This window comes from Cyanistes caeruleus, chromosome 12, assembly GCF_971803275.1.
Source record: "Cyanistes caeruleus chromosome 12, bCyaCae1.hap1.1, whole genome shotgun sequence".
Lineage (NCBI taxonomy): Eukaryota > Metazoa > Chordata > Aves > Passeriformes > Paridae > Cyanistes > Cyanistes caeruleus.
Genome location: NC_141712.1, coordinates 3,839,566 through 3,858,576, shown reverse-complemented (window position 1 = coordinate 3,858,576; position 19,011 = coordinate 3,839,566). Strand labels below are relative to the sequence as shown.

Here is a 19,011-nt window from a genome sequence, read left to right as displayed (position 1 = left end):
AGGATGTTAAACAACTTGCTTCAAACACAGGGTTTTTGTAAAATTCATTTTACATTTTTTCATTAACAATTTTCTTTCATTTTACCAGAGTTTGGTTTGACAATCTGGAGCGTAATTTGCAGAAAGGCTGGGCACTCAACAGCTGTAACAGAGGTAACAGCTGGGGCTTGAGCAAGAGCAATGTTCAACTCTCTTAAAAAAGTCTGATGATTTTCCATCTTGGAATCCCAAACAGCTTTTACATTAACTTCTCTGGCTCCTGCCTGCACAAGGGGGACTGCTGCACACTTGCACAGCACTAAGATGCAGTGCAAGCAAACTTACTTGCCTGCCCAGCACCTGTGAACTGTTATGATGAGCACTCTGAGAAAAACTGGTGAGGACGTTGATAATTTTGGATTCTGAGCAGGTTTTGAACAGTAGGCAATAAACAGCTCCAGGCCATGCACAGAACAAAAGGTTAAACTAAATTACTGAATAGCTGCTCATTAGTTCAGCTCTTGCTGTTCTATGTGTGGTGTGAAGACAGCAGAGTGAGAAACAATGAATTTATCTACAGGAACATTTAATTCCAATCATCCTGGGAGGAGAAATCTCTTAGCTGTCCCCACTTACAGTGTTTTTGTTTACACAGTGGAATTTTGAAGTGCAGGAATTGAATTAATTTCAGATGAAAGTAAACTGGGAGATGTGCTCCAGGACTGCACTTAATGTGCCTCAACCTTTGGCAAATCCAATGAGATTAAAAAGAATGCAGAAGTGAGACAAATTAGGACACTAGCTTCTGGAATACTCTGAGACACGTGGCTTTACAATTTCACCCCTTTTTAACTATTCTTTCTGTGTAGCATACCTCTGTAAAGCGAATTGTTTCTCAAATCACTGTTCTGAGAAAGAACCAGACCATGCCTCAGCCACTGAAGGAAACGAAAGTGTCAATATTCTGCACATCTGCCCCTGTATTTTAGTTCTGTGGAAGAGGAAATTTAATGCAGATGGACTATTAAGAATATCCCCTAAGTAGGAATGCAACATTCTCCTCTGAAATGCTGGATCATGGGCCTGACTTTGTAGGAAAGACAATCAGCCCACTGCCACAGTAGGGCACTTTTTTGACTTTCCCTTCAGTGACAAGCATCGCTGTCTTCATCAGTGCTCCATGTTCAGTGGTTTCAAAACTGCTGCTTATGCAAGACTGAGTAAGTCTTCCTCCCCTTTTATTTTAAACAGATTTTGGTTGTGGCAGAAGTTGTGACAACTGCACTGAACTTGGGCTGTAATCCCACAGAGAGTGTTTCTTAACTTTCAGAATATATTATTTGCCTTGCAGAAGGAATTCTGCTCTTGGAATTGTAAGGTAAGGAAACCCATATATGTGATTAGAGCTGCTTGCACATTCAGACCATGCACAGAATATAGTCAGATGAATGCTTCTCTATAATGAAATACAATGTTCTGGAGTATTTTAAAAATTATAGCAACTGCTTGTACATAGAAATATAAACAGAATGTATTAGGAGGTCTATTATCTCTCAGAAATTACCTGCACTCAAAAGTTAATTAGGTTCCAAACTGAAAGAAGAAGTACAAATCTCTGAATTAAACACAGCTACACAGAATGTTTAAGGTTGCAGGCAAGCTGTGTCCTTCCATAAACACAGTTATGTAACCCAGGATTTGGTCAGTGACTCTCCCTAAAGTACTCACTCCTATCTGGCAGTCAGAAGGACCCCAGGAATCATTAACCCCCTGATGACAACTTCTAGATGTGCCCTGTGACCCTCTGCCACAAGGCCCAGCTCTGCAGCTGGGGATAATCCCCATTTCCAGCAGCTGCTGACTGTGCTGTGCCCACTCTGGCTCAGCCTGCTCCAGGAATGGCTCCTGCCACCTCAACCTGGCTGTCTTTGATCTTAGGAGCTCTGGGAAATGAAGCCTAGCAAAAATAACAGCAAAATGAATATAGGCTCCATAATCCAGCAAATATCACTAAAACATGATGGCTCTGGATTTTAAATTTAGATTTAAATTCAGTGCCTCTAATCCTGCAAGCTCCTCTGCCTCTTCTTTTGGAGACCCAAAGCATTACAGGGAGAAGAGACACTTGTGAATTCACATCATGATTTCCTGCTCCCCTCTGTGATAGTACCTGGCTCCCCCAGGAGCAGATCCTAGTTCTTTAGGCAAGGAGCTCACAAATTAGGTTTGTTTAAGGAGGCTGCAGCCTCTCTCCCTGGAACATCTCCCTCTGGCCAGCACTGACACTGCATCAGTTGGCATCAGCCCCTCGAGGGGCTCTGGGGTCTCTCAGCAGCCTGACAACATCAGGGGTTCCATTTCTTCTTTTTCAGAATGCTGAGGAGACCTTAGAAAGGACTTAAAAAGCAGACTTTTCAGATGGTGAAAATGTTTGCATGTTACCAGACTCTTAACAGGATCTGTAATTCAAGAGTCCACGTTGCATTTCATTCACTCTGAAGTACAAAAGAAATGAAACCAATGAACCAGTCCACAGACTTTTTTCTGTAGACACAAAATTCATGATTACTAGTCTCATAAAGAGTGTAAATGCATTTGCACTGTTCTTCCAAACAGGCAAGACAACAATAAGAACAGAAAGTTCAGTCCCTTTTTCTGCCAGAGATTAGGAATGATTTGTCTGTCTGTGGGTCTCCAGCTCCCAAAGCTTGTAAAAGACCCTTGCAACTACTTCTCAGAAATACTCAACTTAGTATGTCCTTATTTTCTGACACTGTAAATAAAGTGTTCAGCAAACTGAAAAATTCTCTATGCCATCCTGAGCACAACATCATATTAGCTCTCAAATTCTGAGGGCAGTATATTTTATTAGCATAAAATACTGCTAAAAATGTTACATGAAATTAAAGGTGACACTGAAATGCAATACAAACTGTGAAGAGGAATAGGGACGAGTCTTCAGAGGAGGAACAGCAGATGATGAAGAATTCATATTGTTATTAAAATAGCAAAATATCTAGTCTCATTTTGCAGATAAGCATCAAGTGTTATTTCCCCTGATGCCTTGAGAGGCTACCTAAAAGAGAGGCTAGAGAGTGTTAAAGGAATAAAGTAGGTATTTATTAAAAGGCCTTCACAGGATACACCTTGGGCAGTACAAGAGCCAGGCCAAGGCTCTGCCCTAGATGGAGAACAGATCATGAATTTTCACATTTTTATAAGTTTTGGTCCATTTCCACATTGGGGTTAATTGTCCAATTACAGCTTCAGGTGATGAAGACCCATCCTCCCAGATTGCTCTCCTCAATTTGCTGTTTGTACTTTTTGGGCCTGAAGCTGCAGCTGTGTCCTTGGTGCTGGGGAAGGATTGTTGTGTCTGCCTGAGCTGTGAGCAGCACTCGCTGACACTTCATGTGAAGCTCAGAGTTATGAACCAATGCACTGCAGAATCTGGGTAATATGAAAGCTAAAACTTAAGGCATCACTCCCTTGCAAGCTGCTCAAATAAACAGTGCTGCTGCCAGCCTGTACAGCAGGAAAATTGCTTCTGTTCCAAGTGGAAATGCAGAAAGCACATGCACTCAAGGCCTGACGACTGAAGATTAATACAGCACATTTAAAGGATAAGTGGGCTTTGTGCATTGAGTACATTCTTCTCAAAGATGTTCCATTAGCAATACTGAGAAATGCTCAAGTACCTTCACCACTGACAAAATCACAGTAGCAGCTAGCTTTAAAACATTTATTTGCTGCCCTGAAAGCAGAATGAGAGAAAAATAAGGCTTTCATTAAGGCAGACAGTTGTTTCAAATGAAAATGTATATTTGTTGAATCAGTTTGCTTGCAATTTAAAGGCATACAGTGAAGCACCCAATAGCCAGTGCTTTTGAAAGCTTTTTAAGGCTAATTATCCCTCCCAAAAATGCACACTCCATCCCCTTTTTCAACAGAGGATTTCTATTGTGCCTACACATAAAATACAGAAAATGCTTAAACCAAACTGAAGCACGTGTGCTCACTCGAACTCTGACTTCAGCATTTCACATAAGATTCCTAAAAAGATGGCTGTCTGTGTAAAGACACACCTGAGCAACAACTGCCACTCTTAGATGAAGGGAATCAAAATAATAATAAAAAAAAAGATTAAAGGATATTATTAATTGTGTTAATAATTGTTTCTATGTTACGTCTTTAAATGTGTATGGAAAATCTTTTGTATCCTATCTCTGTATTTTAGGAGCTGCTTAACCATGAAAATTAATTTTATCATCTTATTCCCTTCCAACACTTTCTAAAATGCAAACATAATAGATTTGGCAGCCTGAATGCTGCTACCAAACCTCTCAACTGCTGCTGACAGGCACTGATCTTTTACCTGGCTTGACTGCTTTCATCACAGCCCGTGATGCCTTCAGCACAGCCTCATAGATGGCCCTCTGGTCAGCAGTGAACTTGCCATTGGCAGGGAAGGTGCAGGTGATGTCAGAGCCATAGCAGTAATATTCTCCTCCCATATCAAACAGGCTGAAAAGGAAACACAGGGGAAAGAAATAAAAATTTAGTTCCAAAGAAGTTGGAGAACATAGTGGACCTTTCTGTTGCTCTGCACTTAAAATCACCTACATTTTGGTAGAACACCAATATAATCCCTGCTTGAACACTGTTCTAAGTAAAATGGGATGGCAGCCCTTTGGGATCTCCTGGCAGAAGGGTATCTGCATTCCATATGGCTTAAATGGACACCCTTCTGGGCTGTGCTGGTCCAGGATGGGAATGTTCAGAGAACACAGAAAGGAAGATAAAAAGTACATGAAGAATCCACTTTAAGCTCCTCTGTGGCAGTTTTTACGAATTCTTCTCAGAAGAAAAAGTAAGTCCTTTTTTCCTTTCCTGAAAAACGCTAGCACCACATACAGCACTTAAGAAAGAAATGTTAATGGAGTAAGGATTATGGAAAGATCCAACCATGAAAGTACACACTGTACAGCTTTCTGCATCAGAGGCAGAAGAAAGAAATTAGGAAGTGCTTTCTTTTATGGGGACAAAAAAACTGGCTTACCCCTTGAGAAGTACATTTATTCTATACATGAATAAATGACTCACCACTGATTGCTCAGCTGCCAGAAATCAATCTACAAGAACAGCAAGTGGGACTCCACACCCTTGTGAGGACCATGTAAGACATTTGCAGTGCTGTGCTTCTCAAGCCTGTTTGATAAGGCTTTCAGTGCCTTCAGCAGGCTCAGAAATCAGTAAATAACCAAATAATCATTTGGACCAGACAATACTCGAGCAAATAACCCCCTTGGTTCATCATATACTGATTACAGGAAGGCACATTATACATACAAGACTTTGATCTTGATACAGTATTTGTGTGACCTCCTGATTTCCATGGTAATGAGTCAGAGCTGAAATCTGAATTTAAGTCTTCTTCCAACCACCCCAAACAGTTATGAGAGGCTAATCACCATAAGAAATATGATTTTCCTTTGCTGTGTTTGAAAACCTTGGAGTTTTCCTCCTCTTGCTGTTTTTTCACAGCAGGGTCAGTCAGAGAGCACAAGCAGAAGGCAGGACACTCCACTGGGGCACCCTCTCTGCCACTGAGCCCTAATTACAGCAGTAATTAGGAAAACTGTGCAGTGCAGCTCTGTCCCCAAGCAGCATATGTGACTAGGTAAGGATAAATATAAGCTGCCACAAAAAGTGCTACCACACTGCTGTAGCTGATCACCATTTCCAACACAACTGCTACTGAAAGCAATGGACAGAGAGTAAACAAAGGCAACCATGAGAAAACTGATGAGTATTGCAGCAGGGCTAGGATTAGGATTAGGTTAGGTCTTGCTGCACTGCACACACAGACACACACTCATGAAAATTTACTCCAAGAACTTTTAAAATCCACTTTACAATTTCCTCCACGAACAAATCTCTGCACTGAGTGAATCTCTGCCCTGCCTGAAGTCTTTGCCAGCCTCCCCAAACTGGGCAGGGTTCAGCTGCAGAGACTTGCAGGACCGGAACATCAGGAACAGCCCTGGTGGCTGCAGAGCTGTGCAAGGCTTAAAGCTGCAGGAGCAAAGAGAGCTGCAAAGTTAGCTGTGTACACACCTAATACAGCACCACATTTGTCACTTCAATATGGAATATGGAACCTTAATCCAGAAAGTTGTTAGTTTAAAAAAATATATATAAAACAGGCAGCAAATGTCAGAGCCACAGGGTGAAAAAACCACGACTGGACACCAACACAGAAACTGTAAGCCAGCCTGGCCAAACCTCAAAAACATCAACACTGCCTAAGTTGTGATTTTATGGATAGGCTCACTTCTAAAAATAACTAGAGATACACATAAAAAAATCTTCAGATACAAAAAAGGACTTGCAGCAACTGAGAATCATGGAAGAAGCTGCTACATGCTGTAATGTACCAACAAGAACCAGATCCGCTCTAGACCTTTGAATGCACCCCAGACTGACCCTTTCAAAGTCACAAATCAGGTTTCAAGATGCTTTGTGGGTTCTGCAGCAGCTCTGTGGCCTAACTCTGTTGCATTTACCAGTGTAAATGCCCATATTCAGCATGGTGACAGGAAAGCTGTGACTAACAGCTTGAGAACCTGTACATGTCTACTGGAAGTTGCTATGCTTTATGTATTTTATTGTAAATTTTACCTACAAAGTAGTTATTCTGAACTTCCCAGAGGCAGAATTTTACCTGTGTCTTTAACCTTACAATTATCAGCATTTTCTCAAACCCATTCATCACTCAAGTGGCTGTTGAATAGTTTTTGAGTTACTGGAGAACTGAGCAATGGAAGAAAAAATCACAAAGCTAAAGGTACACCAAAACAAGGCTCACAAGCTAGGAAGCACCATTTGTTCAGGTTTCTTGGCTTCCAGACAAGAGAAGACATGAGGGAAGATGATCTTTCAAATTCCACCACAGATCACAGCACAGCATCCAGCCTGTATGCTTCAGTGAGAAAGCATCCAAACCAAATGGGACATCTGGGAGATATTTTGGCTCTTATCAGGAATTCTCTTCCATTTAACTTCAGTTGGGAACATATCCATTAGCTAAAATGTTGCCCAAGACATGGAAATAGCCCAAATATTGTAGTTACACTGAAAAAAATAATGGGAGCCTGAGAAGATCCCAGTTTCATATATTTGCTTGCCAGGCAAAAGAAATGGTGAAGCACATTTATATCAAATAAAATGTATGACAGCTACTATCTTTTCCTGTTGACTAACCAGAAAAAAAAATTCTAGAAGAAGGTTCCTTAGAAAAAATACATTTATTTTACCCTGGAATTGGGCAGTAAATTGCTAGTGAAAAGGATACTATTAGTACATTCTAGTTTGTTCTCAACTGCATGTACAAAATTACCTGTCTGATAGTGTAGTCTTAAAAGAGTCACATATAGAAAGAACTGTTTAATGTTATTTGGACTGTTATCAAATGTAGCAGCAATATAAACAAATTAAATGCAGAAATGAAAATAAGCCTTATAGGCATCTTGATCTATAGCTTACCTCTTAAGAGCTGTTTAAAACAGATCAACATATGCAATAATATCATAAACATTCACCAAAGCCTATCATATTTCCCTTTTAGATAAATAAAGTGCTACACATCTAGCAGACTGTGTGTGTCATCATTACATACACATTGCATATACATTACATTTTGTACAACAAAAATTAACTGTGAATTCAGTTTTCTGCTCAGTGATGAAAAACTTTATTCTAAAAATACCATTTTACCACTCCTTTTTCAGCAAGAACACAATTGTGAATTGCTGATTTCAATGAGGTGATATGTCTGAGGCTGTCAGGTTTCTGAGGCACTTGAAAGGGATGCTGAATAGAGCAGTGGTGCTGACCAAAGAGAGACATTAGGTTTTATGTCAAACTGTTCATTGATTTAGCTTGAAGCTGAGGAGGTCAGCTCAATCTCGTTCAAAACCTTCTGAGAGAGAAGCTAGTCTTGCTTTGCATCATTTTGCTGGGAGCAAAAGCAACAAACACCTCCATTTCAGGGTGAAAAGTGCATGATGTATAAAGGAGATTTAACAGTTAGAAGACCTGAGCACCCCATGAAAATCCCATGCTACTGTTTCAATTTATTTTGTAGAAGAACTTGGAAGCTATACCATAAATAAAAGATGCATAGTAAATATAGTACAAACTACTGAAGTATGGGCACTAACTAAAACTGGACAATGCAAAGCATAAGAAAAATCAGATTACCTGCCAGTTACCTGACAGAATGCCTTGCTTATGTACCAGTAATCCAACATCAGCCAATAGTGTCAGAGTACCAGCTGCCTTCTGCCTGCTTCATAAGTCACCTTCAAAATCAACTAAGAGCATTTAATTCCTTTCCCAAGGAAAAATATAAACCCACAAATTTTGCACATAAACCAGTATCACACAGTCAAAAAGAAGAAGAAACATGTGTGACATGGCAGAGCCTTGCAGAAAGGCTTGGCTGGACATGTCCCTCCTGATAGAGCTCCCCAGCCCTTCCCAGCAGCGGTTCTCCCCTGTACAACCCAGCTGGGGCTCTGCTCCCCAGGCAGGAAGCCAGGAGGGAAGTTTGCAGCAACCATTTCAAGTCCTGTCAATTTTAAAGTGAGTACAGGTTTGTAAGTCAATGCTGGAACTGAAACACGACGTGATGCACAAAAGCTCCTTTCCCCTCCTGTCCCTCTGAAACGAAATGGATGAGTAAGACATGGCTGTGTTACTTTCACAGAATATTGGCACCACAAAATGCAGATTTATAGTTATGTTTTTTGCTTCCAAGCCAAGCATTTTGATATTGATTTTAGCTTTCTTAACCTTTGACTGTGAAGCACCATGAAACACTTTGCGTAACACTTCAAATTTGAACGCTGGACTATAAAGAGTCACAGTTCTTTTCTTCATAAAGTCACTGTATAGCATTTTTTAAAAATAAAGCATCATCTTCCTTTAAGCATGTGTTTTACTTTTATAGGCTTGCTGACACTTTTATTGTCAAATAATTTGAAACTGCCAGGCAATGAAGCAAATTATGGCCAATATCACAATGGGAAGCAATACTTTATTTGGGATATCTGAGCCATGTGTATGAATTGTTATGATCCAACCACCAACCCAACCCAACCCAACGACAAGCTCTCGCAGGCATTTTTTGGGAAGCCTACATCTACTCCCACGAGCTAACACATAAAGCTGTCACCTTCCTGCTCTACAGATCTGCTTGATCTGTACACTCAGAACTGGATCTCCTCATGATAGTTATAAAATAATTACTCTTGTGCAGTTGTTAATGTGGCAGAGCGATGAGTGGGGCGAGTGCAGGTGGATGTCCTTGTGCAATGCACCCTGACACCGTGTCATCCTGAGCATCACCTGCCTGCAACCCACGGCCTCCCCACAGTCTATTCTGAGGACAAAACCTTCCCTTCCCCTGGGTGGGTTTGCAAGACTAGCAATTAGAAAACTGATATTGCCCTATCTTACCGTGCCCTCCTCACACCTCAGGTTAAACAGGTGTGAATACTGAAGCCATTTACTCAGCAACATTTACTGAGGGTTTAGGGGTTTGAGCCATTATTAAGCAACACATCTATGAGCAGCCACACAGGTGAACTGGTGCCAGCCAGACTTAGGACAGCAGGAATAAAGGTACATAGAGTCTTGTCTTCTTCTTATTGCCATAAAAGCAAGTCATCCCCAGCTGGAGATTTATCTGTGTGATCTCAGCATATTCTGCTCCGAGTTCACAGAGTGCACTTCATGCAGCAATTAAATCCTTAAGTATTCACACACTCACAAAATCCAACTGTTTGTTTGGTTAAACACTTCTAGGGCAATTTCAAGCTTAAGGGAACTAGGTATCAGCATTTCTATGAGATATGTTTTGGCAACAGGCCAACTGATTTGGAAATAGGGTGGTTTAATAGGAGACCACAAGAATGAATTATTGTAAATGATATCACAAGGAAGCAAACAGAGAGATAAGTGACAAATACTTTTTCATACACTTGCATCTTGACTAGTCAAGAGTTATCAATTAAAAAAAGCAACACTGGGTAAGATAACATCACAAACCCCAAGAGGGAATTGGGACAGTGTAGTGTACAGTCCTACCATGATCAGGAAGGGGTTTTTTAAGAGAAGCCTCAGTACAGCTTCCATCTGACATGGCACACAAGGAACTTGTACTGGCTCTCAAATCCACACTTGCCTCACTGGTTTAAAACCAGGTTTTTGCCATCAGGACCCATGGAGATGCTGAGGAGCACTTAAAAAAGTGTTGGAGAATAATTTTTGTGCAGGAAATTTGATTCTGGGTATTCACAAGAAATCAAGTTTTTGTTTAAGCCTCCTGTTCAAAAGAAGAGGCTGGAGCCACACAGGTAAATGCAGGTAGAGCTGCATGACTACTCTCACCCAGCTGCAAGTCAGGTAACCATGTGGTCCCACTCCTGTTGTTTCTCCTCAATTGTGTCTTTTCATGTTGTCTACCTTCTCTATGGCTTTTTTATCATCTTGTACCACTGTCTCACTTCACAGGCTTCCCCAAACTATCTTAAAGATAATGGGAGGTTTGTCTCAAACTTTTCTCACAGAAGATGACAAGCTTTGCTCAGACAGAAAGTGTGACAAAAATAAGTATCTCTGTCTACACTGAATTTTGAAGGAGAGAGGATTGCCTGCCTCTATCTCTACAATTCCAACTACAGAGACTTCAGTGGCTGTAGCAAGAATGCACAAAAGTTGGAGCTGGCTGGATTAAAAAAGGAAAAAGAAAAGAAAGCAACAAAACACAAAAGCTTCAGCAAGTGTTGGTGCCTGCACTGCTCAGGGCTTCCCCTCACTGTCACAGCCACAGGCTGACAGAATCACACCAGCAGTGTGGAGGGGGTGGGTGCTGTACCCTGGCAGGGAGCTGTGCTCCTGCTCTGCTGCTTCAGCCCTGATGCTGAGAAAAAAACAACAACTGCGTGTGGGAGTGTCCTCTCTTACAATAATTTGTGCCAAGCAGACCTTCAGATCCATTCCTCCCATAGGATATGAAATCTAAATCTCACTGAATCTACCAAATGAGCTGCATGTAAGAGCTGGTTCAGCAAACACCCACACATACTAGTAAGATTGCTATTTTCATACTCAGGAGTCCCTTGCTTACAGCATTTATCTCTTGAAGAAATCTATGACAAGATCCTTAAGCTTCTACGCTAAAACAATCAATTTCCACGTCAAATATAAGCCTCCTTCTACCCCCATGCAGTTTGCATTAATGCCTTCTTAAAAAGGTTAAGTTTGCCCAGAGCAAAGAGACAAAAAAATCTTGTGATTGGCTTGTTCATAGATAAATTTGCCCCCAGGTGAAATTCTCAGGGTTTCAGCTAAAGCAGAGGGATGTTTCTGATTCAGAGGTGCTGCACAGGAATAACAAGTACTGGGAACACCACGCCACTGCTGCTGGGTTGGGGGAAGGAGGTGGCAGCAATGAGGACTCCACAAGATGCAGAAGGCAGCTGAAAACCTCAGATCCATGCTGACAGTGTGCCAGAGACCAGGAGCAGGCTCAGGGGAAGTTCTGATGAAAGGGTTACCTATCTGACTTGTCTTTTTGCTGAATGGATGATTTATTTTTCCTGTCTTTACTACCCTAATTATTATTCATTTTTAACAGGCATGTTTAGTAAGTCTCTCAACTTACTCTCTTCAGCAGGTACAGCTTGCTGAGAAGTCAGCAGAGATGGCAGCAAACCCCAAGTTTTGGCTGGTTTCCATCCTTTAGGAGCCTCCCCATTGGAAAGGCAGTATCTGGGACACTCATGGCTGCAGCTGACTTGCTCAAACAAGGAGCAAGGAAGTCAGAGCTGCAGGGAAGAGAGGGGTGCATTCAGGGAGAAACCTGTATTGGCAGCTGACTACTTCCCAATCAACACCACAACAGCAAACCTCACTGGCTCCTCACCAGAGAGTGTCTCACCTGCACAGGTAACAACAGCACAGCTCCCTTTATAAGTTACTGAACTTCTGCAGCTGACTAAACCAGTCCATTTCCAGATCCTACTGAGAAGTGGAAGGCACTGAAAGTGAATTGTGGAAGTTTGATACTTCCAATACAGGCCACGATTCTTGGGTGCTGACATTGAGAACTAAAAGCCTGCTTTGCCTTCCAGCAGCTGTTTCTGGACACTCTGACCTGTGCTGCCCAGCCTTGACAAACAACCTCAGAGAGCATCTGAACAGGTGAAGGGTCAGAGCTTATTTAATGATTTTACTGTAAATACTGCCAAGTTCTCTTCCATGTGTGTATGTGCATGTTCACACATGTGTCCATGAAAGTAAAAGGCTAACACCTCCAATGTTTTTCCATGATGAAAACTGGGCCAGTGTCCAATGGCACAGGTTCACTGAAGATTTTTTGACAGCCTGTGGTTTTTTCATTGATTGTTCAAACAACCTGCAAATTATCAGTTCTCAAATGGAACAAAACAGACAGGAGTTTTAGAATACAGAAGCTGACAAGTGAATGAAAAACCCCTGAGAAGACAGCTGCTAGCATTTCCATAGACATATCCAGAAGTTCAAGCCAAGTGCACAGTAGTGAAGGTAGCAATGAGTATTTCCAAAGAGCAGGCTGCCTATTCCCCAGCCAAGCATGTTGTTTTGCCTGTAAGGACATTTCTTTCCTATTTGAGAGGAACACCCACTGTTCGTGGCAGCACCTGAAGTGGAAGTGCAGCCCTCAACTCCTCAGTGGGCTCAGCACCACAGCAGCTCCTCCTGAGGCTCTGCCAGACCGTGCCTCTGCCACGGGGTAACAAAAGAGTTTCTGCACACCCACAAGAGAAGATCTAGGGCTGACCCGAATCCAAGGACTGGGAATTACACCTGGTTCAGGGAGAGCACACAGAAGTTGTGTTGGGGGCTAACTGTACCTTCCCTCTGAGCCATACAGTGCTTTAAAAGCCAGGCAGACTCCCACTAAAATTGCATTTTGACCAATCCAGTTGTGTTCCCCACACCACTGAGAAAGATTTTGCTACTGAATTCTATTCAACACAAGCAATATCCATCTTCTATCACACTCAATGTGTATTTGTGTTAAAGACCACCACAAAAAGTAGATTACAAGTCCAACAGCAGCCAGTTTTTTTCAGAATATGCTGGAAATGCTATGCTAAAACTATGACAGATAAAACTCACAGCTGACAATTAAAAAGACATTTCACATACATTAGAGACAGCAAATATTACAAGGAAGACCATAATAAAGCACTTAAAGGAAAGCTAAAATTTGTTACAGCAAACACACTACTAATACTTAGTGATCTGGGCTTTGTATAAAGGCTTACACATTTCTGACAGCAAGCAACCTCACAGCCTGAATTAACCAGTACAAACAGAACACATTCAATTACAGCAAAATTATTGTTAATTCTAGCAAATACATTTCTCTATTTTTAATCAAATTCAATTTTTCTGAATTAGCATAAAATTAATATAGTCCATTGGTACAACAAAATGAAAAATACCTACACTTGATGAAAACAGTAAATATTAATCAAACGTGAGGAATCAAGCCAAAGGAATTATTTCAGAAATGGATAGCCAGTTAATTTTGCAATCAACCAGTAAGTAGTAGCAATGTACTTTGTATTATTATTAGAAACAAAACCATTACTACCAACAAGCTGTTTCAAAACTGCAGACTGAAAGCTAACCATAATTTTTGCATATTATTACAGCACTGAACTTCAAAATGCATAAAAGTGCACAAGGCCAAATGAAAATACTAGTCTTACCCACATAAAATAGTTGAGTATTTACATCTGACACATTAACATCCTGAGATCTTACAAACAGTGCTTTCAAGAAGTAATAAATACAATATTTTGTACTGTAGATACATGTAGATACATGGATAGATGGTTATAACAGCAGACACTGAAGGACTTGGGTTTGAAAAAGAAGGACTTCTACTATCTGATGGAAAAAGAGGGTCAGTTCCTGCTTTTTAAATGCAACATTGCCCCCACCTGGACAAATGAATTTTGGTTCTAGGTTGATACTGGTATCGTAAAACTTGATAAAATACTGAGAATTCCAAGAAGGAGTTTGGAAAACAGATGCAGAAAACTTTGATCATCTTTTCTGGAATACCTTTTTCAAACTCGTGTAAATCTTTTCTTGACTTACTAAAAATTTTCCAATATTTTCCTGAAAAAAATGACAGCCACTCAGTACTCACAGAAAGTCTTACACTTACTCATTCCTCCAAAGAAAAGAATAGTGCATTTCCTACAAATAAAACTGTATAATATTACAATAAATATGCAAATATCATTTCAGTGCAATATGTATACTGCACAAGCATAGTGTCTGCATATATAAAATATAAATACACATAGATTATACCTGAACTGACAAATATTTTGATTCTAGAAAACTTTATATAATGCTTTGAGATCAAAGAATTCAAATCAGCAAAGCATCTTTTATTTTAGCTAATAGAAGGCTTAGCCATGAAGAACTGAATCTGGCTAGCTCTTGCAAGAAGCAACTTTCTTTAGTGATATTCTTCACAGAATCACAGAATAGGCTGAGTTGGAAGGGACCCAAAAGGATCACCCTGGCAGCACTGCCCAAAGGCTCCTGGAGCTCTGGCAGCCTCAGGGCTGGGACCATTCCCTGGGGAGCCTGGGCAGTGCCAGCACCTCTGGGGGAAAAACCTTTCCCTGAGATCCAACCTAACCCTCCTTCTTCACACACCTTGGGGTGACCAGCCACTCCAGGGAGCCTGAACACTGTCACTTTTCAGTCATTAAAAATAAAAAGCCCCAAACATTCAACATCATCCCTCTGCTTCATCCAGAACAACCTTTCACAACTACCTGTACTTGCAGCCAGGAAAAACTCCCTGTGATGAACAGAGCTTCTGAAATGACAATAGGAGAGGTGCCAGAAGGATCTTTTGAGAGCACCACAGGTAATAATAAAAAGAAAACACCAAAAGCTATGTACAAGTGCCAAATGGAAGGAAGCAAACCCAAGTTTGACAACTTGAGCAGAACATATACATGTAAAGGCAGTGCTCCCAGAAGGCTGCTGCTGTTTGCTCTGGCAAATAAAGGACATTACCAGTATGAAAACTTGGGCAAAAATCACTTCTTTCCACAGCTCTTATTTTAGTGCCCCCTGCTGTCAGCATTATTCTGATGATTTAAATTTGCACTGGGATATTAAAGAAAGAAGTAGAAACAAAAATATGCCTCGGAGTTAAACTATTCAGATAAAGGCTTTTTGCAATACTAGACAGTTTTCCATATCCCCAGCTCTATCCTTTGACTCAGCAAATAACCATGCTTGTTGGTATAGCCAAGACACTTATAAATCATTTAACATTATGCTAAGATTATACTTTTATGACAGATGTGTTTGGTTTTGTGACACTAACAAAGCTTTCTGGTACCTGAACAAGATAAAACCATTTCCAGGTAAAATTTCTTTCACAGTCATCCACAGCAGTGGTGGCACATCATGGGAACAGCAGTGAGAGACATTCTGAGTCACCAATGATACTGTAACTCTGCCCAATGCTGTCACTGAAATCAATAAATTATTTCAATGAAACAAGTAATCAATAAGCAATTATGTGAGTGTTACAAGAAACAGTCAAATAAAATGAAAGACACCATCCAATGATCCAACCTGCTTCTGTTCAAACTTCCAAAAGCTGGTTTTATTTTATAAATAATAGATAGTCCCACTGTGAATACAAGGTTAATGGATTCTCTCTTAGGTCTGTTACACTTCCCAAGCAGTTGATGCTGGTTGTACTCCCTTATTTATGCTTTCACACAAGCCCTGTTAATAAATTCCACTCTGGCCCTGGCTCCAGTGAGGAACAGTGTCCCCTTCCAGCTGCCAGTGCTGCAGCAGCCCCTGCCCAGGTGAGTGTCTGTGTTCCCTGGGGTGTGGAGCAGACCCTGCTGCTCATTAACACTGTAGCTTAGGAGGATATTTCAGAATGTTAAAAATGCCTCTTTTTTTTTCAGCAAAATAGACAATTATTTTCATTATTTTGCAAAGCTAAAATGGACCCATTAACCTCCAAAAATATCATTAAGTGATTGAAGGCAGTGAACCTGCCAATGAGAGTTGTTTACAAAGTACTGAATTTTCACTGAGGTAAACTTGTCAGATGCCATAAAAATACCAAGACCTGCAACTCATGTTACCTGCAGAAAAACACCTCAGGTAATATCTGTATCCATTCCAGTTACATCTGGGGTCAGGCTGATTTTCTTACGTTTCTATTGTTTAAGTGTAAGCCTCATGATGAAGAATCAACCTTTATTTTAAGATCACAGCAGCATTTTCTATTTGCCAAACGTTGCAGGAGGCCTGCTGATCAACTGCAACACAACAATCAACTCCTGCCACACATCTGGCACATGGCAGTGCCAGGGACCCACAAAGTCAGGCTGCAGATCAAGTACAATTTTACTCAAAAAGCTTCTCAAATCACAACACAAAACATACACTTCAGCTTCCCATCTCTGCTGGTTTCTAGGACAATCCAGCAGACCACAAAGGTGAGCAGAGCCATTTTCCCTGTCCCAGGTTTCCTCTGCTGCACATGGCTTTGGTGTTCAGTGTCCCTTTGGCTGTCCCCACAGCCACGGTGTGACTCCACACTGCAGCACTGCCCACAAGGGCAGCAGGCAGAAAGGAGGACCCAAGGCAATTTGCTTCCATTATTTTTATGGAAGCCTTCATTTTCCAGATGGCAGATGCTGATTTGTTGGGACATCACTGTTCAGAGAAGCACACTGGCTCTTACTGAACTCGTTTGGACGCTGTTTCCCAGGGCCAAGTCACAACTGCCAGCCAAAGTCAGAGATCCATTTCGGAGAGTTGAAACCAGAGTTTCCACCTCCCACAAGGGCCCTCTAAGCATTGAACCAGAATCTTTCTGCAGTGTAAACAAAAGCAAAACTGCTCATGAGACACTTGCCCAGAAGAATGAGCCATGTGGGGGCTGCCATTCGATGAGCAGCAGTCCCAGCTCACATTTGCTCCTGATTTGCACCTAAAGGACTCAGATCTCTACCCCTTCCATTTATTTGGGTTATTGTCGCCTTGAGTGGCAGCTTTTCATTTTATTCTACTCCTCACCAAACTTTGAAAGGCTTTTGGTTTTCCAAAAAGCTGGAAGTCTTTTGTGTGCAAGGCAAGAGATTGCAAACTACAAGTACTTTAGCTTCTGACTCCACTTTCCCTACTACCAAACACAGTTACAGCCTCAGGAAGAGAAGGGGTCATGGTATCCAATTAGTAATGCAACACCTGGAGAGGATGCAGTCAACCTCCTCAGTCCAGGGCTCAGCTCCAATCCAAACTGTCAGAGTTTTAAGATAACAGAAGAAAATCAGTATTTGTGAATAGCCCCACACATCATCACTGCAAGCTGTGATTTGCAACATTCCAAGTAGAAGATTTTATTTGAAGTTAATAAAGTGACTACAATGGTGTCTCCTGATTATCTGGATGACTTTTCCAACCACAAAGACAACAGGTACCTGCTTAGGGAAGGTGTTTGGTTTGGAGCCAATTGATAATTTCAGTGTTCAGCACAGAATGCTATAGTACATGAATCATTTATACAAAACACTGACTTGCTGCTATTGGAATATTTCCTTTTAGTATCCATACCAGTTAAATATCTGTATCCTGAATACCTAAACTTCCCTAAAAATACTGATTTCTTTCTCTGTCAATCACAGTGCTTTGTGTTAGATAGCTATTTCAATATTTAACAGATTGAAAAGAATAGCCCTGCTTAGCAAGACAGTGGGTATTAACAAGAAGTGTCAGAAATTCCCTTGATAGTCCTTTGTTTTGCACTGGGATCTTTTAGAGCAGAAGCTGTGCCTATAAAAAGGGTGGATTATGATGCACTATCAGAGATGCAATTCCATACCAGTTTCTTACAGAAGCAATAAACCCATTTGATATAGGTTAATTTAAAAAAAAAAAAGAACAGCATAAAGGCAGGCTTTTCTAAACCTGCCACAGCTTTTGATGAAGAAGTCAGAATAACAGCCTTATAAAAAGATATAAAAATGCAACAGCACAAATATTTTGGCCCATGATCTTCTTTTGATACAACTAAATCCTTGTTGCTTGTACTTTTAAAAGAGCAAACAATGCAGGCACTCAAGCATTTCATAGAAGCAAAGCATCAGTCTTCCAAATGTATTTTTTTTTAATATTCAAGTGCTTAGTTGTCTTATTTATGATATTTACTGCACTGCACTGCTTTGTACATAGAAAAACTGAGCAGCACATTTCTGCAAAACCCATGAACACTATTCATATCCACTAAGTAATGTTAAGAAAAAGACATGAAATTCTACTGAATAATTTATTAAAAATCATACCAAATACCCAACCTCTCAATTCTATAACATACAACTCTGTGAACAGCTAAATTAATGTTATGCTGGCATAAATAAATAAAGTAAAAAAATAAATAAAATGCTGGCAGAAACAGAAATAACCCATAAAATACTCTTACCTCTTTATTCACCAGAAATAAAGTCTATTTTTTCCCCATGTTCAGGGCTTCCTAAGACTATCCAACAGAGGGCTCCCCATAGCTATTAAAAAGCTTAATTGAAAGCCAATATACAAATGCTAATAGACACAGACAAATCAGCACACTGTCATTTTAATGCCTCCTCTGTATGCACACACACACCCCACCTCCTACACCCAAATCAGACATTTGTAAAGTCACACAGACACTCGGGTAGTGGCAGAATTTGTAGGCTGCTCATGCATGCTGCACCTCAAGACTTTTTCTCAAACACTATATTTAACTGTGGAAAACTGGTGTGTTTTTAAATTGTCTTTACAGAAATTAAATCACTTTTTCTTATTTTTGGTTTTTTTTTTAATTCTCCCTTAAGAATAAAATAAATGCTAAGAAGCCAGTGTGCA

The 19,011-nt window shown here is 40.6% G+C and overlaps 1 protein-coding gene across 3 annotated transcripts in view; it reads right to left on the bottom strand.

The window, feature by feature from the left end:
* Positions 1 to 19,011, bottom strand: part of PEPD (peptidase D) — a 145,978-nt gene that overhangs the window by 31,892 nt on the left and 95,075 nt on the right. For all 3 annotated transcript variants that reach the window (XM_086847814.1, XM_086847815.1, XM_086847816.1), the window contains one exon: positions 4,355 to 4,503. In XM_086847814.1, the coding sequence (XP_086703940.1) occupies positions 4,355 to 4,503 (149 nt within the window). The remainder of the gene's footprint in view (positions 1 to 4,354; positions 4,504 to 19,011) is intronic.